Below are 27,896 nucleotides of genomic sequence, written 5' to 3'. Positions count from 1 at the left end.
GAGCTTTCTAGCTATCTGTCTACCTGGACACAATAATTTGCGTTCGGGGGTTAATAAAGTACATATCTATCTTATCGACTATGGAAACTTTATCATATGGCTTCAAATTTTAAAATGAGGAGACTAACAAGTAACACTAGCAGGAAGTAGCATTGCCACGAGTGTTATGCTAGGTTGCTAGGTAACGGAAGCTAGCTAGCTTTTTAATGACATTTACATTTATTCATTTAGCAGACGCTTTTATCCAAAGCGACTTCCAAGAGAGAGCTTTACAAAGTGCATAGGTCACTGATAATAACAACAAGATAGCCCCAAAGCAATGCAGGTAGCCAAAAACAGAAGTACACATTGTGAACAACCAAAAAATAAGTGCTAAAGGGAAGAAACCATAAGAGCATGTAGTTAAGCAAATTACAATACACAACATGAATCTGTAAGTGCAAGTGTACCTGTAGGAAAGCAATAAAAATAGGATTAAATATAATACAGCAGTTTAAATCAGCTACCACTAACCAACAAGAGCAACAGTCTAAGCAAGAGTCATTGTGATCCTTGAGGAAACTAGCGTTGGGTTCAACAAACCATTCCTATGATTTGTTTATAATGAATGCTCATATGTATTTGTAGCTTACTTATCATTTTGATAATAGGCTAATATAGACACTAAGAGCATGTGTTGCCTTCATTATAAGGCTTATATTAGGCTTTTAATTTGTTTGGGCTCCAGACAGAATTGTTTTTAGTTTTTTTGGTCCAATATGGCTCTTTCCACATTTTGGGTTGCCGACCCCTGTCCTAGATCAAGAATGCTATTAACGCCACCAGTGTAATTTTACAACAATAATTTTACAGCGCGAGACACAAAACTTGAACAACAAATCAAATTGGTTACCTGCAGAATGGGACATCAAATATATAAGTTATTAGCATCGGCATGAATGTGGTCCGCTTAGACAAAATACACTCCACATCGAAAATTCCGTCAGATCAACGCAAATGTAGGGCTGTTTTGGCGGCCCCTTTGTCACTGGTCACCCAGACACTCGTTGATTTGCATGAATGCTAAAATGACAATCACACCTTAATGACACACCTCTGGAGAGGTGGAAACGGTATAGCCAAATCTCTCCCGGTAGACACATTTCTACTGTCGCCGGGTATATACCGTCATACCGCCCAGCCCTAGGCTGGTAGCACGCCAAGCCCGGTGGATGAAGAGGCTGGTGGCAGAGCCGAGCCTGATGTTAGGAGATGGTGGCGCCCAGGAAATGGAAAGACTCCACAGGGTTGACTGGGAAGTCACAGAGGGTGAAGGGGCCAGGAGGGAGTGAAAACTACTACTAATACAAAAATCATAAAAGCCATTGAAGATCGCCGAAGTCCTGCACCGCAGACTTATCCCCTCTGGTTGTGGGGAATTGGATGTGGTCTGGGAAGTGGCAAAGTAATGCAGTTGTGACAGCCTGCACAGATCTTGACACTGGGGCCTTGGAGAGCCCATGTCCATCTCCAATAACCTCCAGAAAACTGCCAGTGGCATTAATCCTAAACACTTCCAGTAGTTGGGTTGCATGGGTCAGTGCAAAGGACCTCCTTGTTAGCCTCTGGTCTGCTTCTATGTGGTTCAGGAGCATCATGATATCATGTGACATATCTTACACTCATAATGGTATAATTGATCAACCATCAATTAAAGGAGAGTTGATTATTCATGTCAAAAACAATGATCCCATGTTGAAGACATGGGGTATTTATTACTTATGTGTTTGTCATTTGTCACAATGTCATTTGTCACCAATATGTGAGAATTATGAGATTGCAAACATGGTCTTGGAAAGCTGTTGGCCTATACAGGATTGTAGATATAGTCAGCACTAGAAAATAAGACAGTAAATATGTTGGATTGAGATGCTTGTATTTGTACATTTAATTATTTAGGCTGCTAGCTGGGACATGCCATATGTGATACCATTTATATGCATGGTTTTTAACCTTGTAGTTTAAATATAGGACTCATAATTTGAGAAATAGTTGTTTTATGGGAGTTTGTTCTCCCTGCTCCTGCTCCTCACATGGATCTATAAGGTGAAAGCACATGTAGGATTGGACAGGCAACACTGAATATATGATACAATACACAATTCAGCCTTAACTTAATTTAAATAAACATTTGTATTCTTGGGCTATAATGTAACCTAAATTTGACACTACCTTTTTGATTGGGCAAAAGAATAGGCACAGAAACGGAGGGCGTTGTGAACTTCATTTCTTCAAACAAGAGCTTCCTCACCTCAATTTGGAGACAAGCCCACTTAATTTCCAAGACCTCCTATTGGTATTTAGCATCCTGTGTTGCTGATTGCAGGGTCCTAACACCGGTGTAAAACTCAGATGCAGCATAGTTTGCACGTTCACCTTATCGTCTTTGCCTTCATGTAGCATCATACAATGTACATTGAAAAGTATTCAAATAAGTAGCAAATAAGTATAATAAATGTGAAATTTTCGACTGAAAATATTTTTTGTGTACGGTCATTTGTCAAATATTTTGGTTAACGTTTTAATTTTAAAGTCTTAAAAATTGCGTCAGAATAATCACATTTCAGTACAATGGACAGCGTCTTGTTAAGTGCAACTTAAGAGACACGTACGATGGTTCTCCTTACGAGCATGTTCGGGAAACGCACGTAAGAAATAACGATGGATCGTTATTTTGATCATAGAGAACCCTCTTAACAGCTACGATCCATCGTTATCGGGAAACGCAGCCCTGCATAGTAACATTCAACACATTTAGGTGTTCCATAATGTCCACTAAAAAGGCAAGATCTCTGGTCCAATTCCACCACAGGCTTCCCTTTCCCCTGCATGAACTTGTGCGTAATTTGTAGAACTGTTTGACCACTGCGCCTTGGCTCAACCAACGCACATCGGTGTGATAGGGGAGGCCATGTTGAATGTCGTTTTCCACAAAAAAAGCGTAGAATTTTCTATGGTTAAGTCCTCTGGCTCTGATAAAATTCACAGTGTCAATAACAACACGCATGACATGGTCCATTTTCAGACTCTTGCAGCACAAAGCCTCTTGGTGCAGTATGCAGTGCAAGTTCCAGAATACTTGCTCTGGATTAGCCGCATTTACCTTTTCTCTCAACTTCACAACTACTCCTACCTTTCTTCCTATCATAGAAGGCGCACCAACGGTAGCCACACTGACAGCGCGACTCCAGTCCACCTCCAGTTTGTCCAGGGCCCCGACAAGGCTAACAAACAAGTCGTTAGCTGTGGTGGTGTCTGTCATTGGCATGACTGACACAAACTCCTCAGTGACATTCAGGGAAGCATCCACTCCGTGAATAAATATCGCTAATTGGGCTACATCAGTCACGTCAGTGCTCTCGTCGAGAGCAATAGAGAATGCGATGAAGGACTTAACCTTCTCTTTTAGTTGACTCTTCAAATCACCAGAAAGTTCTTCAACTCTGTCCGTCACTCGATAAGCTTATGTTAGCTAAAGCTTGTCACTTGTCAGGACACACTAGCTCGGCTGCCTTTAGCATGCAGGTCTTGACAAATCAGAATCAGAAGGGATTTTATTCGCCATGAATGTTTGCACAAACAAGGATTTTACTCTGGCAGGGAGGTGCATAAATTAAACATATAGGAATATTGAAACTTAAATATGTGGACTAACTATACAAAAGGAGCAAAGTCTAGCTCAGGGGTGGGCAATCCTGGTCCTCAGGGGCCGCTGTCCTGCATGTTTTAGATGTTTCCCTGCTCCAACACACCTGATTCAAATGAATGGTCATTACATGGCTTCCACAGAGCTTTATAACAACCCATTCATTTAAAAGGATTGCCCACTCCTGGTCTAGCTAATACTAAGGGGGGTCTAGCTAATACTAAGGGGAATACAAAATTAAATATAAAATATAAGTAGCCATAATTTACAATTTAACCTAAAAATACAGATAGTGCAAGAGAACGATACAATAGTGCAAATTGCAATGTGCACGGTGTCATTGTGCAGATTGTGATTTAAAGTCAGTGTGAGTCCTTGGCCTTGTTAAAGTGGCCAACAGCGGATGGGAAGAAACTGTTCTTGTGGCGTGAGGTTTTGGTCTTGATGGGCCGCAGCCTTCTGCTGGAGGGGAGTAGCTGGAACAGGGAGTGTCCAGGGTGGGAGGGGTCGGCCACAATCTTCCTCGCTCGCCTCAGGGACCTCGAGGTGTGCAGATCCAGCGGATCTGTATAAAAATCCAATTAAAAAATTAATTCTCCCCTTATGACCCGTGGGCCGGATGAGAGGTACAGTCGGGCCGTAACCCTGGCATCCCTGGTTTAGACCCTTAGTTTTTTTATATATTTATTTTATTTTATAGTCATTTTATAAAATACCGTTACTGTACTGTACTATGAAAGCCCATGCAAATGAACTCGTCCTCCGTAGAGGTCACAGTAACAAAATAAATTACATGTTTTAAAATGCCCAAATATGAATATGAGGTTAATTGGATGGCTTAATAAAATATCACTAAATACTTAAAGTAAACATTGCATTATTTTATACATTAACAACAGTCTTTCAAAATATGTCATCAATTCATGTCAACTCAGGCATATATTGGTCAGCTTTAACCCTGAGGACTCCCTTTGACTTCTTTCTGTTGATGGATGCAGTAGTCCAACACATTTGTAAAAAAAAATACTATTCAGCAAACAAGTTGAAATTCCTGTGGTCACAGCTTTTATGTGTCAACACTGTCTTCCAAGTAGGGATGATTTCAATCAAGAATTTTGAAATAAAACTTGTTATTTTGGTTCAGTTTAGTGGCTGCTGGCAACTGAGGAAAATCAAAATGGTTAGCATTTACTAGACATGATTAAGTTGAAAAACATGTTGTTTTGTCAACTCCGTCAGACGTAAACTCTGTCAGAAATGTTGTCTGATGGTGTTGACATAGCTTACATGTCCTGTACCTGTCATCAGGTACTCTTTGTTTTAAGTTTGATACCCTTTTCCTTGATACTCTCTCCCCTTGCCAAGTCAAAACTAGTTAAATATCATTTATCAGTTTGATTCTTGATTAGTTTGTCAACACCGTCAATTTTGTGTCAACACCGTCAATTGTGTGTCAACATTCCAAGATGGAGGTTTTTCTTTTTTTGTGTGCACAAAACCACTGATTGTATATATAAAAAATGTTAAAAATAGTAAACTAAATGAAGGTAATTTAAGATGGCTAATTCCAAAACAATATAAAATGATAGTAAAATGTATCACTTAACCTTGCTAAGGCACACCATTTCTACACACTTTAAGACTTTACAGTATTGTTGAATTGATCAAACAAACAAAACAAAACAAATCATGTCAGGCGGAGTTGACAAATTACGAATCAAGTTACTCATTGAGTAAATGTACATTTTTATAAAAAGGTGGTTAAATAAAAAACCTGTTCCTTTTCATTGTATGATAGGTGAGACCCCTGTTTATGAAGATATCCAATTTGAATAAATGTAGTATAGATTTTTTGTTTTCACTTTTCAAAAGTACTTTTGTCCCTTATTTCAAGAATGCACAAATGTATGCCTTTTACTAGTATTGTGTGCAGTAACACGTGTAATAGGTGAACTATGATTAACACTAATCTGACAAGGTGTTTGATGAAGAAAATGCGTTGTACAATGCCATAAGACATGCTTCCAACTAATTTTTTAGACAACCTATTCATTTAGAGCAGATAAACATCTAAAAACATGCAAGCTAGAAGGCCCTAAAATTAGGATTGAGAGAGATTGATGTAGAGGGAGTATAAGAGAAGCTGACAAAGCTGAATGAGTATTTCATTTGCTTGATGTGCAAGGCAACTAAACACCTCTCTGGGAAAATTAAAAAGTAAAAACAAACATTATAGACATCCATAATTACTGAAGAGTTATGGAAGTAGTGCAATGATTTGATAATTGAGGCAAACTGATCATCCACATCCTCAAACACCTGAGTGGCATCCATGGGCTCATAACTGCTCATCTGTAAATGTAACTGTGTGTCCTCCGTATAAACACCACTGTGATTTCCCACAGTGACAATAAGACTTACATTTGTCTAACATAAGTCTTAAAATAACTTTGATCAGTGCATTAAGAGAAGCATCTTATTGACAGTGTGGGAAATCTACACAGTACCGTTTACATGTAGGCCTACACAGGGTGTAATGTATTGTGCTATAACATGTATAGTACATTAACCCTCTACAATACGAGTAAATGACTCGCATATCGCACGCTAGGCGACAACAAATTATCTTTAATTAGCCAATGGATAGTAAATTGTTCAAATTCACTCGCCTGTGACTGAGGCAAATAATACATTTAGCGCAGATTTCAATGACCCACCGTTGCTTGACAGCGAATTGCCATGATTGGCTGCTATGACAACAGACATACAATTAGTTATTTTTCTGCTGCTCAACAACGAAAACGGAGATTGCCAAAGTAACGGAAAGTCGCTAGATTTGTCGCTGTCGCTGGATACGATTTTTTGTCGCTAGGGAAGGTAAAACGCTACACTGCCTCTGTCGCTTTCTCTCACTAAAAGATCGACTTGCTTTTTACGGCACTCATCACACACAAAGAGATGGATGCAAAAAAGCAATTCCAGTCTGCACAGAAAACGCGTAATATTTTTTTGTTTGTTTTTCTAGAGATTTTCATTCAGTGGGGTGGCAGAAGTAAGTTGTTGGGTGGCCTCCTGGAGGCGAATCAAAACCAAAGGTAGGGGGTTACAGTACTCCCTATGGTAAATGATTATGCTATAACATTGGAGTTTAAATTAAACAGTAACATTAATATGATTTATTGAAATGTTCTGTAATGTACAAAAAATAATAATTCCATGGGAGGATTGGGGTGGCAGTATTTTATATTGGGCCACCCCTTAGATCCGCCACTGGTCCGCAGCAGTCTCAAATCCTCACGCCTTTCAAACCTGATCTTCATTTCAACAGGACGACTAGAGCTTCAGCAGTATGATCCATCATTATCTGTGGAGAGGTGGCTGAAGTCAAGTAATAAGAGAAAGCCATTTGCAAAATACATCCATATGCAACATAAAGAATAATTCAGACGGATAATGTACTTTTTTTCCTGTTGCCTGTCATGCATCTCATATAAAAAGTCTGACGAGTAAAATAAAAAATGTACTAGCCAATGGTGACTCAAGCTTCATTGTGTCTGTAGAGGGTTGTACATTATGATGTAATTAGCATGTGGATACAAGAAAGTATGTATGTGGTACGTAATAAGATGTGTCAGTTAAAGTCAGTAGCAGTAGTGAGTCTACAAATGTTGTTCAGATGTATGAGAATGTAGTTGATAGGTTTGCCTCGAAGAATGACAACTCAACAAATGACTGACTAGTTCTTTTTTAAAGGCTTCTCACAGAACAATGGCAAAAAAAGAGAGACTGGAGGGTTTGATGCTTTTCAAGCAGGACCAGTCTTGGTATGGTCATCAGAACTAGACATTAACTGGAAAGCACAAGTATGCTACTGTAACTAGAGCTTGTTTGTGGGAGCAGAGATGATTTTGCCATTGTCTCCTTTTTTAATTCAACCTAATCAACACAAAGTAGTCTTGTTTTGTCCTTGGCTAATGCAAGGACACTGTCAATATGCTTGCATTTGCCTTACTGCACTGATCCAAATGATCAAATATTGTGTCTGGCAGAATAATGGCTCTGAGCCCAAATCTAAATCAACTTCCTCCCTTGATGTGTCAAGTTCAAGTCTTTTATTTGTCAGGTACACAGAACAACACAAGGTTAGACAGGGCACTGAAATTCTTAAGACAAGACAACGCAAGCACCTGGCATAACATAACATATAAGTACACAGAACATAATTTACATCGATGCTGAGCTTAAATAAGTGAAACTTCCTAAATATACAGAGAGCAATAAATATCGATTATACTAACCCTAATACTAAAACTTCCTAAATTAAAGATAACAATAGATAGTACACTATACTAACCCTAAATGCACAAAACACCTGTTTCAACCCTATAACCTATTCTAACCTAAGTGGAGTACAGTACAATAGTGCAAATTTGCAGATCAGTGACTATGTCAATGACCATACAGGAGCCTGTTGGCGAGGTACAGTGAGGTACAGTAGTGCAAGTTACTGATAGAGCAACCAGTAGCTGAAAGTGACAGTGTATAAGTGACTAGTGTGCAGAAAAACAATGTCCATATCAGTGTCCATTCAGAAGCCTGATGGCCGTTGGGTAGAAACTGTTGTCCAGTCTGCGTGTGCGCGACCGGATGCTGCGGTAACGCCTGCCAGAAGGCAACGGGGTAAAGAGACTGAAGGATGGGTGGTAACAGTCTCTTAGAATCCTGCCGGCTTTCCTTAGGCAACGTGTGTGGTAGGTGTCCTGTAGGGCTGGGAGCTTCCTGCCGATGATGATCTCAGCAGAACGGACCACACTTCGTAGGGCCTTGCGGTCCCGGTCTGTGCAGCTCCCATACCACACTGTAATACAACCAGTCAGAATGCTCTCTATAGTGCATCTGTAAAAGTTAGTGAGGATGACTGAGTCCATACCAAACTTCTTCAGTCTTCTCAGGAAGAAGAGGCGCTTATGGGCCGCTTTGACCACCTTGTCCGTGTGAACAGACCAGGTGAGGTCATTGCTGATGTTCACCCCGAGGAACTTGAAGCAGCTGACCTTCTCCATTTCCAATCCATTGATGAGTAGGGGTGCATGCTCCTCCTCCTGCCGCCTCCTATAGTCCACAATCATCTCCTTGGTCTTGCTGATGTTAAGAGAGAGGTTATTGTCCTGACACCATGATGTCAGGTTGTCAACCTCCTCCCTGTAGGCTGACTCGTCACTGTCAGAGATGAGGCCCACGATGGTTGTGTCGTCAGCAAAATTGACAAGGAGGTTGGAGCTGTACGTTGCCGCACAGTCGTGGGTGAACAAGGAGAACAGGAGAGGGCTGAGCACACAGCCCTGGGAGGTGCCTGTGTTGGTGATCAGTACGGATGAGGTGCGGTCACCAATTTTCACCACCTGTGGCCTCCCCGTCAGGAAGTGGAAGATCCACTTGCAGAGAAAGGTGCTCAGTCCCAGGTCCATACTCACACATCATGCCTTTTGCTTTATTAAATATTTCTCAAAAGATTGCTACCAATGTTGTAGATGTTGACAACCCGTGTCTTACAAGAGATACCTTACACCTTAGAAATGTGTACTGTAGCTACCATCACTGCAGTTACAAACTCAAACATACAATTCTATTGTTGTTTTAGAAGCTACCCACAGACAAACTAGCACCCCCACGACTTGAATCAAAAGTCCCAGATCTGCAGTTTTTTCCATTGATGAAACTAACGACCACTCAAATTAGAGCCAATGCCTGTGTGAATACCATCCCATATGTGGCACTGAGGTCATAACAGTTTAAGACATCTGTAATTAGCCTAGTGGTCTTTACACCCTTGGCTGCTAACATGAACTTCAATGCCACAACCTTTAACTTGATGTCAATTTGTTCAGGAAAGTTTCCTCTAGAGGATTGTGAAAACCGCTAACATTTTCCAGCTGTTTTTTTTTTTTAAGGCCATATGGCAGGTTAACCACCACTGTCGATTAATGGGTACATAAAGCACTCAAGATATGTATATTATTCAAGAAATCTCAAAATGGTGTCTCAAATTGGTGTTTAAGCGCAACTCAGCGTTTCAAGTGATTAAGACAATCAATAACACAGTGTGAAGGTATGAACAGGGGCCCGTTCTCCGTACATCGTTAACTCTGTTAGCTGGATTTGATTGTTGACGATTTGTCATGATCTTGGATTGTTCGGTTCTTCGAAACTCATCCTGGATTTGCTGTCATAGCAACAGGTCCGTAAGCTTAAACCTTCTTCTGAGCAGGCTTATTTTATGTAAACAAGATGTGATTGCGTCTTTACAAGCAGAGGTGATACAGGAAGTCTGTCACAGCCATGTCTTGTCCGTTTTTACAACAACAACCTGTTGCAGAAGGTGCAAAAATAATTAGCAGAATTTAATATGAATCGCACATTGCGCGATAGACAGATCTAATTAGCACAGCGAGACAGCCCACTATACTTTTTGATCGGTTTTCTTGTGAGGGTGTCTTTTACATCATAAATTTGTTGGATCCACATTAAATTATATGACATTAGATGATAAAAAAGTAATTATCAAAATAAGATAATACAAACACAAAAAGGCCTAACCTACTGTAATAAGTGAAAAAACATCTAATGTGGTCACTACATTTCAATTGTCTGCTACTTTTTGCCAGCCCTCTCCTGGATTTTGCAGACTTTGAGGTGATCCCTGCCGTTTTTATCAAATCTTCCAATTAGGAGTAACCTTCAAGCAAGCTCTTGCTCTGTTTGGCTCTGTTTGCGGAAAATACGGGGCGCTCTTTTTGGCCATGGTGAGCAGCCATAGACTTATGTAAGCAGCCAATAGCAGCATTGCTGATCAAGGTTTCAACCATCGATACATACCCCCTTGTAGACTAACGCATAACTCAATCAAGCTATACTAATCATAAACAACAAGGGTGTTGGAAGAACCGAATCAGCCAGATCATGATTAGCACGATGATGTCATCTTGGATGTGTCATTTGATCTCGGATGTTATAAGCGACGTACGGAGAACGGGCCCCTGGTCTAGGGGCTATCTTTCAAGGGTAATTGGTCCTCTGCTAGAGGATTCCAGGTTTACCAACATTCAGATAGGTCTTCTGATACTATTTTCAGATTTGAATATATGACACATCATTTGAAACATTACAATCTGAACTTTCATAATCTGCAAAACAAATTAGAAATCACCTTGACAGCCGACAACATTTTAGGATTGTTGAAGACTTCTGCACTAGAAGCGCTGAGTCATTTTTCCCTACTTATAGCACTGTGAGGGGTCAAATTGACCTACGCGTCTACAGACGGGCATTGTTACGGACATGTAATGATTGCCAGATGGCGCTTGTTGCACGGAGCAAAGGCACGGTCCTAAAATTAACGTGCCTTTGTCAATCTTTCATTTAGTCCGTGTTGTTAGTCAGTGATTATTTAATTTGAGTGTTTGTTGTCTAGCCCTTCAATCATTCAGCAAAATGTAGTTTATTGGCTAAAGAATGTCAAACACGTTGCGGATTAGGCTAGACTGCAGTTGCGCTTGATGTTAGCCTGATGATGCTTATCCAATTAAATTTAACAACTTTCAGAATTACAAGACACAGTGGATAATATGTCCCAAATAATATCAAACTGGTTGAGAATGTGTAGTTTGGTTTTATGTAGGCTATTATATTACTGTAACATTGGTAAGGGCTGTAAGGGCATTAGCGCATGTAAAATGAAAGTTGCATTTGATAAATCAAATAGGCGGCCTCCTCTCCTTGAGTCACCACCTTACCGCGGTGGAGGGGTTTGCGTGTCCTAGTGATCCTGGAAGCTATGTTGTCGGGGGCTTCATGCCCCTGGTAGGGTCACCCAAGGCAAACAGGTTCCAGGTGAAAGACCAGACAAAGAGTGGCTCAAAAAACCAACCATGAAGAAATACAACAATGGTTCTCAGTTGCCCCTGCCCGGAAGCGGGTCACCGGGGCCCCCCCCTGGAGCCAGGCCCGGGGGTGGGGCTCGATGGCGAGCGCCTGGTGGCCGGGCCTTTTCCCATGGGGCCCGGTCGGGCACAGCCCGAAGAGACAACGTGGGACCCTCTTCCAGTGGGCTCACCATCCGCAGGAGGGGTCATGGGGGTCGGGTGCAGTGTGAGACGGGCGGCGGCCGAAGGCGGGGGCCTTGGCGGTCCGATCCTCGGCTGCAAAAGTTAGCTTTAGGGACGTGGAACGTCACCTCGCTGGCGGGAAAGGAGCCTGAGCTGGTGCGCGAGGTAGAGAGTTTCCGGCTAGACATAGTCGGCCTCGCCTCGACGCACAGCGTGGGCTCCGGAACCAGTCTCCTTGAGAGGGGCTGGACTCTCTTCCACTCTGGAGTTGCCCTTGGTGAGAGGCGTCGAGCTGGGGTGGGAATACTGGTTTCCCCTCGGTTCGGCGCCTGTACATTGGGGTTCACCCCGGTGGACGAGAGGGTAGCCTCCCTCCGCCTTCGGGTGGGGGGACGGGTCCTCACTGTCGTTTGTGCTTATGCACCAAACGGCAGCTCAGAGTACCCACCCTTTTTGGAGTCTCTGGGGGGGGTGCTGGAAAGCGCTCCTCCTGGGGATTCCCTCGTCCTCCTGGGGGACTTCAATGCTCATGTGGGCAATGACAGTGAGACCTGGAGGGGCGTGATTGGGAGGAACGGCCCCCCCGATCTGAACCCGAGTGGTGTTTTGTTGTTGGACTTCTGTGCTAGACACGGTTTGTCCATAACGAACACCATGTTCAAGCATAAGGGTGTCCATATGTGCACCTGGCACCAGGACACCCGAGGTCTCAGTTCGATGATCGACTTTGTAGTCGTGTCATCGGACTTGGGGCCGCATGTCTTGGACACTCGGGTGAGGAGAGGGGCGGAGCTGTCAACTGATCACCACCTGGTGGTGAGTTGGCTTCGATGGTGGGGGAGGACGCCGGTCAGGCCTGGCGGGCCCAAACGTAATGTGAGGGTCTGCTGGGAACGTCTGGCGGAACCCTCTGTCAGAAGGAGCTTCAACTCCCACCTCCGGGAGAGCTTCGATCATGTCTCGGGGGGGGCCGGGGACATTGAGTCCGAATGGGCCATGTTCCGGGCCTCCATTGTTGAAGCGGCTGACCGGAGCTGCGGCCGCAGGGCGGTCGGTGCATGTCGCGGCGGTAACCCTCGGACCCGGTGGTGGACTCCGGAGGTGAGGGATGCCGTCAAGCTGAAGAAGGAGGCCTATCGGACTTTATTGGCTGGTAGGACTCCAGAGGCAGCTGATGTGTACCGGCAGGCCAAGCGGAACGCGGCTTTGGCGGTCGCGGAGGCAAAAACCCGGGCATGGGAGGAGTTCGGCGAGGCCATGGAGAATGACTTCCGAACGGCTTCAAAAAGGTTCTGGACCACCATCCGGCGGCTCAGGAGGGGGAAGCAGTGCTCTGTCAACACTGTATACGGTGGGGATGGTGCGCTGCTGACCTCGACGGGGGACGTCCTGGATCGGTGGAAGGAATACTTCGAAGACCTCCTTAATTCCACCAACACGCTTTCCGACGTGGAGGCAGAGTCTGGGGACATCGGGGGGGGCCCTTCTATCTCTGGGGCTGAGGTCGCCGAGGTGGTTGAAAAGCTCCGCGGTGGCAGGGCCCCTGGGGTGGATGAGGTCCGCCCGGAGTTCCTTAAGGCTCTGGATGTTGTAGGGCTGTCTTGGTTGACACGACTCTGCAACATCGCGTGGACATCGGGGACAGTGCCTCTGGACTGGCAGACCGGGGTGGTGGTTCCCCTCTTTAAAAAGGGGGACCGGAGGGTGTGCTCCAACTTTAGGGGGATCACACTCCTCAGCCTCCCTGGGAAAGTCTATTCAGGGGTCCTGGAGAGGAGGGTCCGTCGGATTGTCGAACCTCGGATTCAGGAGGAGCAATGTGGTTTTCGTCCTGGCCGTGGAACAGTGGACCAGCTTTATACCCTCCGCGGGGTCCTGGAGGGTACATGGGAGTTCGCCCAACCAGTCTACACATGTTTTGTGGATTTGGAAAAGGCGTTCGACCGTGTCCCTCGGGGGCTCATGTGGGGGGTGCTCCGAGAGTACGGGGTACCGGATTTCCTGATCGGGGCTGTCCGGTCCCTGTACGACCGGTGCCAGAGTTTGGTCCGCATTGCCGGTAGTAAGTCGAACTTGTTTCCGGTGAGGGTTGGACTCCGCCAGGGCTGCCCTATGTCACCGATTCTGTTCATTACCTATATGGACAGAATTTCTAGGCGCAGCCAGGGTGTTGAGGGGGTCCGGTTTGGTGACCTCAGGATCGGGTCGCTGCTTTTTGCGGATGATGTGGTCCTGTTGGCTTCATCGGGCCGTGACCTTCAGCTCTCACTGGAGCGGTTCGCAACCGAATGTGAAGCGGCTGGGATGCGAATCAGCACCTCCAAATCTGAGGCCATGGTAATCGACCGGAAAAGGGTGGAGTGCCATCTCCGGGTCGGGGAGGAGATCCTGAACCAAGCGGAGGAGTTCAAGTATCTCGGGGTCTTGTTCACGAGTGAGGGAAGAATGGAGCGCGAGGTCGACAGGCGGATCGGTGCGGCGTCCGCAGTGATGCGGGCTCTGCATCGGTCCGTCGTGGTGAAGAAGGAGCTGAGTCGAAAGGCGAAGCTCTCTATTTACCAGTCGATCTACGTTCCTACCCTCACCTATGGTCACGAACTATGGGTAGTGACCGAAAGAACGAGATCGCGAATACAAGCGGCCGAAATGAGCTTTCTCCGTAGGGTGTCCGGGCTCTCCCTTAGAGATAGGGTGAGAAGCTCGGTCATCCGGGAGGGGCTCAGAGTAGAACCGCTGCTCCTCCGCGTCGAGAGGAGCCAGCTGAGGTGGCTCGGGCATCTGATTAGGATGCCTCCTGGACGCCTCCCTGGTGAGGTGTTCCGGGCACGTCCCACTGGGAAGAGGCCCCGGGGAAGACCCAGGACACGCTGGAGGGACTATGTCTCTCAGCTGGCCTGGGAACGCCTTGGGGTCCCCCAGGAAGAGCTGGCGGAAGTGGCCGGGGGGAGGGAAGTCTGGGCCTCCCTGCTTAGGTCGCTGCCCCCGCGACCCGATCCCCGGACAAGCGGCAGATGACGACGACGAATAGGCGGCCTATCTACTACAACTAGCCTGACAGATAATTTAGTTTAGTTTGGTTTACTTTACATCTACAGACTAATTCGAATAAATAGGCTAATTTTAGGTTCTGCATTGTGCACATGATTTCTTTTTTTGTTGTTGAGCTAGTAACCCATGGATGCATCTTCCAGGCTGTTTGAAAGATGCGATCCCATCTACCCTAATGATCGATCGCGTCGTGAATCAATGCATTTGGTCTCAACAGTTCCTTTCAATGGTGTAGCTTACTCAAATCCAGTTACCCAACTTTCCAAGCGTTCCATTCTGATAGGCCGACTACTGCTCAAGAATACATTTCATTGATATAAACACACAAGCCACAGTCCAATGTATTGTTCAGGGAGCAAACATTTGAGAGCAGGATAAACGAGAGCAAGCAGAGATCATAGCTTCTACCTTAAAGTTCCCAACATACACTTCTCTCCCTTTTGTAATACTTGGACCGTGGTCTGTCAATAAATAAAGAACAATAACAGTTTTGCCAGGATAACTGGATCTATCAGACCATTGAATGTTTGAGACTGTTTCAATAGCTCCTTCTATAGACCGACTGATCGCAAACTATAGTTTGAGTATCCACTAATTCGCCTTACATATGTAGATTGTCGATTTTCTTTGGTGATTTTCTTGGCTATCTATGGATTTGTTTGACTGTCAAAGACAATTCTCGCTGGACTGTATAGATTTGAATATAGTCAAAGATGGCGGTTTCAATACAATTTATTTAGACTATACAATTACAGATGATTGAACAAAGCTTTGCTGATCAGTCATTAACGAAGGAGGTGCCATCCACACAGATCGTTCGTAAGAGTGATAGAGAACTATCACGCATGCACTGCCTTATATAAACTTCAGATCAAATGGCATTCTATAAGGTCAATCAATCAATGTAGGAAATTATGTGATTGGCTAACTCAACTTAGTGACAGTTTGAAACAATACATCTCCATACCAAGTGTCCCAAAGTTATTTGATGTCACAGCTCTCTTCAGAGCAGTAGATAATAAAGCCACAGGGGTTGGCCAGCCAAATGGTCAACTGTCCTTTGTGTGGTCATCTTCAAACAATACTTTTAATTAACACAAACAATGAAACAGGACACAGTCCTTCTCTAGCCAAAGTTCAGAGCAACTGCCTCATTGACCCCTTACACTAACCAGAGGACAGAAGGCCATATAAGATGCTTCACCCATCCTCCAGGGCAAGCTGCCCACAGAGCCATCAGCACCTCACATTCCTTTGAACTCTTAATTATCTATCTTTCCTGTCTCTTACCAATGAACATAGAAGCTTATAGATTTCATACACATACATCTATGCATATGACCAACATTTCTACCACATTGACCCATGTTTGAATACATGCAAAAATGCTTTTATTAGTTATGTTTATCTGCTTTACACATGCGCACCTGGCAGCTATTTAAGAGTAAACAGGAGTGACATACCTTTCATTTAGCTTTTCCTGGTGTGCCTTAGAAAATCTTAAATCACTGGGTGATAAAACACACGTATCTAGGAAAAGGCAAGAAAGCAGGGTCCTGGAATTTGAGTGCCAAGATATTTTTTTTTACTTCTCTTCACTGGGTCAAAATCACCCCTCTGCGCTTCTCGTGTTAAGCATCTTGAGGTCTGCTCTTGGGCTTAACTTACATATACATTACATTTACATCTAGTCATTTAGCAGACACTCTTATCCAGAGCGACTTACAGTAAGTACAGGGACATTCCCCCCGAGGCAAGGCCCAAGGACACAACATCATGTGGCACGGCGGGGAATCGATCCGGCAACCTTCTGATTACTAGCCCAACTCCCTCACCGCTCAGCCATCTGACACCCTGTTGTTGTGACACCCACTTGTTACGACGGCCTGACCTGCCCTGCCCTGCCCTGCCCTGCCCGTCTCTAAGGGGCTGATGGGATATTCCCCTTTCACTTGCACCTCTCTCCATCTGTATCTTTCTCCACTAATCCCTCGCTCCATCCTTCTTTCCATCCACCTCTAGGATGAGTGGGAGCACAGCAGCAATGGCAGCACAGGCTCCAGGCCCAGCTCAGGGTCCAGACCGGGTTCTGGCTCCAGGTCCAGCAGCAGAGGGTGCAACAATCAGTTCAGAGGACCAATCAAGCTGCAGGTAAAGAACTTGTATACCTGTGTGCAGTGTTGGGGGAAGTTACTCAAAAAAGTTATATATTAGTTATTACTTATTATTGTTCTATAAGAGTAGTGTGATTAAGTTACATTATTACTTACTGTACAAAGTTATATTATTACTTATTATATAACTTTTACTATTACTTTTAATTGTAGCGAGTTGTGGAAACGTGTCTGCCCCCTCCTTCCCCAGTTACTCCGCACTAAATTCTAACAAATATGTTTTTTAGACTGCTACACATGCCATACATCATTGGAAAGCTATGATTCTTGTGCTTGTACTTATGTAAACCATTTCAATATTAAGTTGCAGCAGCAAGTATAACTATTTTCTTTGTCCGGTCACCAATATGTAAACTAAGTGAAAGCAAACGATTCTACTCACCCTAAAAGTTTCAGCGTGGTCAAGGTATGCAAAACATCCCAACAAAAATGAACTGGTTACATATACACTATCTAACCATGTCAAGTAGTTTGTCCAAAACAATGTATTACTAAATGCAAGAATTGTCATTCAGAGGGCATGATGAGGGGGTAGATTTGGACAATAAGGGTAATTACAGGGAGCTGTTAGGGGTGATGGCACGGTATGACCATGTGCTGGCAGAACATATGCAAGGTTCATAATTTTTCACAAGTATGTCCAAAACGATACAGAATGATTTGATTTCCGCAATATCCAGCACTATTCATAAAGACATAACAAATGATTTGGATAAGGCGCCATTTTTCTCGTGGCAATTGGATGAAACAACAGACATAAGCTACCATTGTCAGCGCTCTGTGATAATGCGATTCGTGGATGATCAGGGCAGCATACAGGAACGTTTCATGGGCTTTTTCGATGTATCCAAAGGGAGGGATTGCCTGTCCTTATTCCAATTTGTGCAGGCACACTTTCAATTTCTTTTTACAAACTTGTAGCGCAAACATATGACGGTGCGGCCGTCATGGCCTCGGACCTTAATGGCTGGCAGGCTAAAGTAAGAGAAGTGGCACCCAGTGCAACATTTGTCCACTGTTATGCCCATCGCCTCAATCTGGTCACCTGGGTGGGTTCACTTCTTTTTTCTCCAAATCCAGCAAGAGTGGCATTGCTCAAGGATCATGGTTGCACTAGAATGCCCAGGAGTGCTCCAACGCACTGGAACTTTACCTCCAGGGTCATGAACACAGTTGACTCAAATTATGAGAAACTGGTGGCGATTTTTACCACTTTGTTGACCATCCATCAATGAATGACGAGACCATATGTTTAGCTGATGGGTTGAGGGGAAAATTGGAGGACTTTGACTTTGTGTTTTTACTCTTAGCTTTCGAGCAATAATTGTTTTACCCACCGACGTTGTGATTGACATCTTGCAACACAAATCCATGGATGTCTCCAATTGCAGACTGCGCATAGAGAGCTTCCTACGGATCATGGAGGAGCTAAAATTGGAGAACACATTTGTCCAAATTTACCAAAGGGCTGTCGCTGTACACGACCCAGAATTATTTCACAGGAGAAAAACAAGGCAGGGCCAATCCGATTCGCGTCAAGCTTATAGGCGGCTGTACGATTCCATTCACGACAGTATCATCACCCAAATCACGCAGCGCTTTCAACATCTAGAATGCTTGCGATTCATGGAGCTTTTAAATGTGGACAAATTTGTGTCTTTCAAGTCCGATTTCCCCACAAAGTCCAGTGTTTCCCACAGATTAGAAAAGCTATTTATGGCGGGTGGTTGTTTCATGTCAGACTGCTACGGCACTAATGCTGAAGGCCCGCTTATATAGCTGTTGGTCTTAATAGAATGGCGTAGGTATGCACCGTTGTTAACGTGTGTTGACGTTGTGACTGTGCGTATGTAAGAAAGACGCTTGAGTGACAGAGAGACGGAGGGAGAGCAGGGAAAGGAAATGCAGCTGACTGAATCCGCTGCATGTTTTTACATGAATATTTTTTTTTTTATGAAACGCAATATGTGGCGGCCGGTGTTGATTCTGTGGCGCAAACATCACATGCCATTGTGCTACAAAGTTTGTCTGCTAGCATGTTGTGCTAGCTACCTATTTAAGCAGCCCCGCTCTTTACAGTCATTGGTTAAGACAAAGGCATGCCAATGTACCATGGCTCTTCTTCATTGGCTCCCTTGCATAGACCTGGCGCGTGTGTTAGAGTGTTTGCGTGTTTACGACATCAACCCTGATTGAAACACAACAACAGGATCTCCGGTCCTGGGGTCGTAAAAGCTATCGTAATCCAGACATAAATTCTTCACGAAAGCTCTGTGAGGCTAGCCTGATGTTGTCATACTCATAATTCTAGTCAGAATATGAGTCTGAAACCGCTCCGTTGGGCTGTGAGTATGGGGCGTGTTTCAACCGAACTCGTAAAAAAAATGCCTCTTCGCTCTATTGGATATACCTACAACCAATCAAAGCAACGTAGTTGTTGTTTGTTGAAAACAAATTCAACCCAAGCGCTCTTTGGTGACGTGGTTGTTAATGTTACTGTTGATCATCTGTCCATCATCGTATAAAGCCCGCCCTGACAATTTGATTGGTCCGAACAGCTCCTGTTGTGACATAGTTTTTCTCCAACCGAGCGATCCCAGACCCAACTTACCGACCAAATGTTTTTGTGGGCGGGGCTAAGTTGGGCTGGCAGCCATGCTACTGCGAGGCCATTGCCTTCATGAAATCCAGTGGACTTGATGGGGCAATGCCACAGCTGTAGGGTACAGATTTATGTGTCTGATTGCAACCATTGGTGCAACTTTTGCATGGGTTGAGCGAAGTTTTTCGTGCCCGAAACAAATAAAAAGTTACACATGGAACACAATGGGTTTGGTCATGAATTCTATTGAAAAGAAAATTCAGAAGTCTCTTCAGAAAAATCCTACCTGGTATGATCAAGCCACAGACATTTGTGCAACTCAAACAGCGAGGAGGATTGACTTGATCTTCAAGTGAATTAATATTTAATTGGCTAACATTCTGCAGCTATTGAAAGCATCAGCATTTCTGAAACATTAAGTATCGCAAGTTACTTAAATAAGTAACTGTAATAATATTACTCAATAAAACAAATGCAGCTGAACGAATACGCTGCGTGTTTTAACCTAAATAGCGATAAAAAAAATTACGAAACGCTATATGTGGCGGCCGGTGTTGATTCTGTGGCGCACCGCCACAAATTAGTCTATGTGTGGGAAACACTGCGTTATATTGTATAACATGTTAACCCCAACACTGCCTGTGAGTGTGTGTTTGTTTGTCTGTGTAGAATAGATATCACTGCTATTTAACAAACCCTGCATGCAGTGACAGATCTTACTCCCCCAGTATGTAAATAGGTAAATAGATTATCATAGGGCCAGGTACTAAGGAGAGTGGGTCATCCTTGATGAATGGCCAATTCACATTGACTGCTGTTGTCCTGACATGACAGCCATGTTTGTAGTTTTAAGGTTTGTTCTAACTCTGCTTTGTTGCACTTCTTTCAGAACGGAAACAGAGAAGGCTCTTTCGATATCTTAGGCACTGACATCTGGGCCGCCAACACCATGGACTCTCACGGGTAATTATGCCGCGCAGAGCTTGGGTTTTTAACTGACAGATTGTACTGGGAAACACAATAGATGAAAAGCTTGATTTGTGCGATGGAAAACAGACCTCACTGCGTGAACCTGTCCAATGAATTATGTACAAGTAGTCTGCTACACTCCCCCCAAAAATTGAAAGTCACACAGATACAATTTTGGGAGCATATGCAACCAAAATGGCTACAATTTTGAGCCTTCAAAATGAGAAAAATCAAATATGAGTAAGTGCTTTTTATCCACAATCGACCAAATTGGCCAAACAAGGTATGTACATTGAGTTTAAAGTGTACATAATCTAGCTAGATCGTTTTTATTTTAGCAAGTTTTACAGAAATCTGCGAAGCGTGAAGCTAACGGTGGCTAACTTGCTAGCCACAGTCACTGACGCCACTAACGTCACGAAAACTCGTGTGATGGCTAGGCTAACTTCTTTACAGCAAGGCAGCTGCAGAAACGCCACAAGCAAAGAGGCCTGGGTGATAACTATTTGCTCATTTTACTTTGTGATATGACACACAATTGTGATGTGTAATGTACAATATAAGGTAATATTATTAAGGAAGTACATCTACTTTCGGAAACGGTAGTTTACAATTTCACTTGCCCGGGCAACACATACTACTACTGCGGTCTATGATGCATCTGTTTTCAATCGTTAAAATAAACATTCCTCACAAATACATTTTCGATTTATTATGACATTAGATTACAACTAAACGATTTGTTGGTGAAATTATCATTACCTGTGGTTTCAAACCAGTGTAGCTCACTGCAACGCTGTACTGTAGCCTAGTCTAGAAGACTAGCTAAAAAAAACATGTCCACAGCTGTTTACAGTACGTAGGATGTCAAACGGCGGCACATGTTCGGCACTAACCCTAACGGTGCGTTCACACTGCAGCGGGGCGGGCAGAGCGGGGCGGCGAGCCCCTTAAGGGCCTTATGGGAAGGTGAGCGGGGGCGAGCGGGGCGGTGAATGTTGGATTTTCTCAACTTTATGTAAATGAGGAGCGTGAAAACGCCAGCGATGGCCAATCGGGTCGGTTTCTTGTTTCTTGTAACGTAGCAACTGTTGGTCATGGTAAACATTTCTGCGTTTGACAATTTCAAGATGGAAGAGCAACTCATCGTATATGTGTCTTCATACCCAGTATTGTATGATACGTCTTTCGATTACAGAGACGTAAACAAAAAAAAATGATGCCTGGCGCAGGGTTGCTGAGGTTGTCGGCGTCCCTGGTGTGTATTTTGTACTTTAATTCAGTTTCTTCACATTACGAAACTTTCTTCTGTGCTAGCTGTATAGTCTAGCTAGCTCACCCGGCACACGATTGACATTCAACGCTAAAATGCTGGCTGGCAGCCACTCGCTATCCATGCAGTGAATGTGTCAAGTCATAATCTAGCAATTGATTTGCAGAGATTTCGAGTAATATAATAAAAGGTTACACATGTCAACGCTTACGTCTGATGCATCTTTTTTTCCAGCCGGCACAAGACCCGTTACATAGAGTGCCGGTGGCATTTATTCTTTCACTCTGCCTAAAAAAAGTGTGAAAAAAGATAACCTATTGTGTGCTGTAGATAATATCATTTCAGATCTAGAAAGCTTATTGGATTTTTGCTTAATGTGTGTGGAAGTTGTATTTGTCTGCACATTTGCCATGACATTATACGAACTACAACAGTGATTTAAGAGAACTACAGCTCTGAATTAATCTGTCTGACACGCCCCCGAGGGTGGTGCACTGTGGGAAGGCCAGCAGTGCAACGCGGTAAAAAACGCTGCGGTGTGAACGCACTGTTACTTCAATCAAAAGTCTTTCAATAGGTGAACCTACCTGACTAGTGACTACTAACCTGAACTCCATTGCCACTGCCTAAACTTTGTCAATCTGTTCATGAAAATAATTTGTTTCAGCCTAGACCGTACAACGGAAGTAACGTTAAATCGAATTCAACCAACGCAATCGCAACCAAGACAGTCTAGTACATTTACATTACATTTACATTTAGTCATTTAGCAGACGCTCTTATCCAGAGCGACTTACAGTAAGTACAGGGACATTCTGCCCAAGGCAAGTAGGGTGAATGCTCTACCGCATCTCCCGATGCTCTACCCGCTCAGCCACCTGACTCCTAGCCTACTACTAGTAGTAGTAGTAGCCTACAATAGCAGCTTCTCCACACAGCAGGGCTATATTGCATTTTACCTTGTTACTGACAATGATCGCATTTTTATGAATGAGTGATTTCCCCCTAAATAAATGTCAAGCTTATTTACGTTTTTGGGGGCATATTTTCAGTTAGCAGATGGTACTATTTGAATTGCGATTCCATATTAGATAGCTACTGCTGGTAACGTTGTTGTTAAAATTAGGGTGACCAGATTTGAGTTTGTAAAAAAGAGGAAACTTCGTTACGGTGCATTTCGCACCATGACCATGTGAATGCATAAATGTCACAAAATGGCTATATGTTCATTTATTCATACCTTAACAAAATTGCAAAATACAAATGTAAACAGATCTTTTTTGTGCCATTTAGTCCAGTGCTTCTGTGGTTTTCAGTGGTTGTTTAATGTGTCTTGTCCATATATTAAGGCAATAAATATAACAAATAATACATTATTTATATAGCCACATATTAAAATAAGAAAATAAAGACACATTTACGTTTCGGCATGGCTGCAGTTGTCATGTGCTGTTGTAAACAATGCAACTAGTGGAGGCGCTAAGGTGCTCAGTGTTGCCAGATTTGAAATGCCTAAGTATCGTACCAAAGGCTCAAAATGATCGTATTTGGAGGATAATGGTCCTGCATCTGGCAACACTGAGAAGGCGGTCGACCAATGACAGTTTTCTCTAGTCAAGAGCTCGCGCAAGAAGGTGGAACGTAAGGGACATACACTTTTCAAAACTTGTAAGGGCGTAATAATTAGTTTGTGAAAGACATGGACATATATACATGTATATATGTCTATGATAAAAGACCCAGAGAAACACAAACATCCGACGAGACGAAATCCCAGACGTTTTTGGAATCCCTGCTGGACGCATTTTTTAGGTCTTGAAAAGAGGACATGTCCGGGTAAAAGAGGATGTCTGGTCACCCTATTAAAATAAGCTTCAAAAGGGGTTCTTTATTAATGAATGTATGCAATATGAGTAGGCTAAATGCCTGAAAATATCACGAGATGGGGAAAAACTTACAATGACATTTAAGTCATAGAGATTAGGTACATTTTTACACCGGTCTGCCAAATGTTTTCGTTTAGATTCAACTATGAGGTTGCTGATCACCTTTCCCTCTTGCAGGGGAAATGAGAAGACAACTATTTTATTCCACTCTTCACTCTTAGTATTTTGTTGCAGGGGCGAATCTAGGTTCCCACTTTTGGGGGGGCTAAGCCCCTAGATAAAACCAATAATATTTTCTGTGACCCAGCAAAACTAGGGCCCCCAGAATACATGTTTTAAATATACTTTTAAATAGTGTCCTCTAGTGGGTTTTAGGAAGAGAAATGAACACATTTAGATTTACAATATGAAAGAAAAGAAAAAAATCTTTTTTTATGTATAAAACATTTGGGGGGGCTAATGAAAGTTTTGTAGGGGCTCAAGCCCCCCCAAACTAGGGCTAGATAGGCCATGTTGAGTTGTAAATGAGAAGAAAAAAATATGCTTTTAAATCTATGTAATCTTTATAAATAATAAGTAGGCTATGCATTTTTAGATAAAATATACAGAAATATCAGTTGTAAAATGTCATTTAAATACGGAGCCATGCAACCAACGCAAGCAAGCACACCCTACAATTTCCCCAGAAATTGTACCCTCTGTAGTTTGTATTAATAGCCGAATTGATGCCATTTTGAATTTGTCTCTACTCCTCCTACACATGTTGTCCAATCTTTACCAAATTTGGTAGCGATTATCTTTAGACCAAGCCTCACAAAAGATATCACATGGATTTTGGATTTTCTAAACCTTTCTAAACTAGATCTAGTGATAACAACTGGACTAAATATCATTAATATTTCAATAACTGATCTACCCCTCTCAGACCATCACTGTATACTTTTTATTGTGGAAATTATCCTAACTAAAACCACAAAATAATTCTTAGTCCAAAGAAGATATTTATACAAAACAGCTATGATTACATTTTCTGAACAATTTGCTCTATATGAGCCAACTAATCATGACTGCTCTCTGAATTAAATGGTAGAGAACCTCAATGATGCACTATTAACTGTGTTAGACTCTGTCGCACCACTGAAAACCAAAAAGAAGTGCACAAGCAGAACCTCCCCATGGCTGAGAAATAAAAATGTTAGTGAAACAAAAAGAAAATGCCGTGCAGCAGAGAGAAAATGGAGGAAAACAAAGATCACTATCCACTACAATATCTACAAAGATACACTAACCACCTATAACAAAACCATCAGTTTAGCGAGGAGAGAATATTTCTCCAACATTATTACAGAAAATGCCAGAGTTCTTTTCTTCACCATTGACCAGCTGTTAAACACTGTCCCTGCCCCCCCTCCATCCTCAGCAGTTAAATGTGAAGAGATTGCTTTGTTCTTCAAGAACAAAATAACTTTGATCAGAGCTAGTACTAGTAATAGTGGGGTCGAAACTGACATCAGTAGATTCTGCAACATAACCTTGAGCACATTTACCTGTATCACACTTAGTGAACTTTCCAAAATTGTCAGCGAATCTAACTTCACAACCTCAGATATTGATCCTATACCCATAACATTCTTTTAGCGAGTGTTTGATAGTGTCTCATGCTTGTGTCCGGTGCTAGAGATTATAAACACATCCCTTAGAACTGGCGTCTTCCCAGATGCCTTCAAAACAGCTGTTGTAAAGCCCCTATTAAAGAAACCCAAATTGGATAACAGTCTACATGCAAATTACAGACCAATATCAAACCTTCCATTTATTAGTAAAGTACTGGAAAAGATAGTTTTAGTCCAATTAAATTATGTTCTTGAAGAAAGTAATATTCACGAAGTCTCGCAGTCAGGTTTCAGGAAAATTTCACAGTACTGCCAAAATAATTAGTGACCTCAGACTAAACTCTGATGCAAATAAAGTCTTTATCCTTATCCTGTTAGATCTCAGTGCAGCATTTGATACCATTGATCACAACATTCTAATCAATAGACTGGAAAAGCTTATTGGTTTCACGGATAGTGTATTGAACTGGATGAAATCATATATCACAGGAAGGAAGTTTTATGTTCGTTTAGGAGACCATAGGTCGAAGAAACATGAGAACTGCTATGGGGTTGCTCAAGGAAGCTGCCTTGGTCCATTACTTTTTTCTCTTTAAATGTTACCAATCGGTGACATAATCAGAGAACATAACATGAATTTCCATAGCTATGCGGATGACACATCTATATATATCCACTGAACCCAACGATGCAACGGCCATCAATTCCATTACCAGCTGCCTGTTGGCAATAAACAAATGGATGAATGATAACTTTCTTAAATTAAATGAAGACAAAACTGAAGTCCTACTGTGTGGCCTCAAATCCAAAAGAGAGATGCTTACTAAGAATCTATGGGTTTAACCCCCTGGCTTACCCCAGAGGTGACAAGTTTCAGTGTAATCCTGGACTCAGATTTGAATTTCAACTCTCACATTAATAAATTGACCAAAACTGCTTTCTTTCACCTGAGGAATATAGCGAAGGTACGACCATTCATAAACCAAAATGATGCAGAGAAGTTAATTCATGCTTTTATATCCAGCCGGCTGGACTACTGTAACGCACTTTTCGCTGGTCTTCCCCAAAAAAACACTGAAAGACTACAGCTCATTCAAAATTCTGCAGCTAGATTATTAACCAAAACTAAAACCTTCAGAATTGACTTTAAGGTCCTATTCCTCACATACAAAGCTCTACACGGACAAGGACCTATGTACATTGCTAACTCTCTTATAAACTACCCACCAGCTAGAACACTGCGATCATCAAATGCAGGCCTCAGGGTTCATACACATTTTGACCAACGGATTTCCATGACTTTTCCATGCCTTTTCAATGACTTTAAACCAAATTTCCATGACCAAACTATTTGTGAAATCTTGGTGTATACGTTAAAAAGTTGTATTACACGGCTGTTCGTAATACTGTAGAATGCTACATTCTTCACTTAAATGGGGCTTCCCAACGTTCTGCGGTGAACAATTTTTTTACATTTGAACTTAGCTATGCATATTTGACCGCTGTCAAGGGAAGTGGCCTTTTTGCCTCGGATTCACATCTTTTGTAGCACTCCGCAAGCAGTCCGGTAACTTTTCGCTGGTCTTCCCAAGAAAACCACTAAAAGACTACAGCTCATTCAAAATTCTGCAGCTAGATTATTAACCAAAACTAAAAGGAGAGAACACATTAGTCCTGTCCTAGCTACTTTATACTGGCTCCCTGTTACCTTTAGAATTGACTTTAAGGTCCTATTCCTCACATAAAAAGCTCTACACGGACAAGGACCTAGCTACATTGGTAACTCTCTTATAAACTACACACCATCTAGAACACTGCAATCATCAAATTCAGATAAAACCTATTACAACTCAATATCCTATCTAACCTAGGTGGAGTACAGTACAATAGTGCAAAAAATTGCACATCAGTGACTAAGTCAATGACCATACAGGAGCCTGATGGCGAAGTACAGTGAGGTACAGTAGTGCAATGTTACTGATAGTGCAACCAGTAGTTGAAAGTGACAGTGTATAAGTGAATCAATGTCCATATCAGTGTCCATTCAGAAGCCTGATGGCCCTTGAGTAGAAACTGTCTGCGTGTGTGTGACCGGATGCTGCGGTAACACCTGCCAGAAGGCAATGGGGTAAAGAGACTGAAGGATGGGTGGTAACAGTCTCTTAGAATCCTGCCAGCTTTCCTGAGGCAATGTGTGTGGTAGGTGTCCTGTAGGGCTGGGAGCTTCCTGCCGATGATGAACTCAGCAGAACAGAACACACTTCGTAGGGCCTTGCGGTCCCTGTCTGTGCAGCTCCCATACCACACTGTAATACAACCAGTCAGAATGCTCTCTATAGTGCATCTGTAAAAGTTAGTGAGGATGACTGAGTCCATACCAAACTTCTTCAGTCTCCTCAGGAAGAACAGGAGCTTACGGGCCGCTTTGACCACCTTGTCCGTGTGAACAGACCAGGTGAGGTCGTTGCTGATGTTCACCCCGAGGAACTTGAAGCAGCTGACCTTCTCCACTCCAGATCCATTGATGAGTAGGGGTGCATG

General features: G+C 43.1%; 1 protein-coding gene across 4 annotated transcripts in view; it reads left to right on the top strand.

Annotated features, from left to right (window-relative positions):
- Window positions 1-27,896, top strand: part of ctif (CBP80/20-dependent translation initiation factor) — a 152,706-nt gene that overhangs the window by 52,616 nt on the left and 72,194 nt on the right. For all 4 annotated transcript variants that reach the window (XM_047017237.1, XM_047017236.1, XM_047017235.1 and 1 more), the window contains 2 exons: window positions 16,861-16,989; window positions 20,504-20,577. In XM_047017237.1, the coding sequence (XP_046873193.1) occupies window positions 16,861-16,989; window positions 20,504-20,577 (203 nt within the window). The remainder of the gene's footprint in view (window positions 1-16,860; window positions 16,990-20,503; window positions 20,578-27,896) is intronic.

The sequence above is a fragment of the Hypomesus transpacificus genome, unplaced genomic scaffold, assembly GCF_021917145.1.
Source record: "Hypomesus transpacificus isolate Combined female unplaced genomic scaffold, fHypTra1 scaffold_51, whole genome shotgun sequence".
NCBI classification, from domain to species: Eukaryota; Metazoa; Chordata; class Actinopteri; order Osmeriformes; family Osmeridae; genus Hypomesus; species Hypomesus transpacificus.
This window is presented reverse-complemented; position numbering and strand designations above follow the sequence as displayed.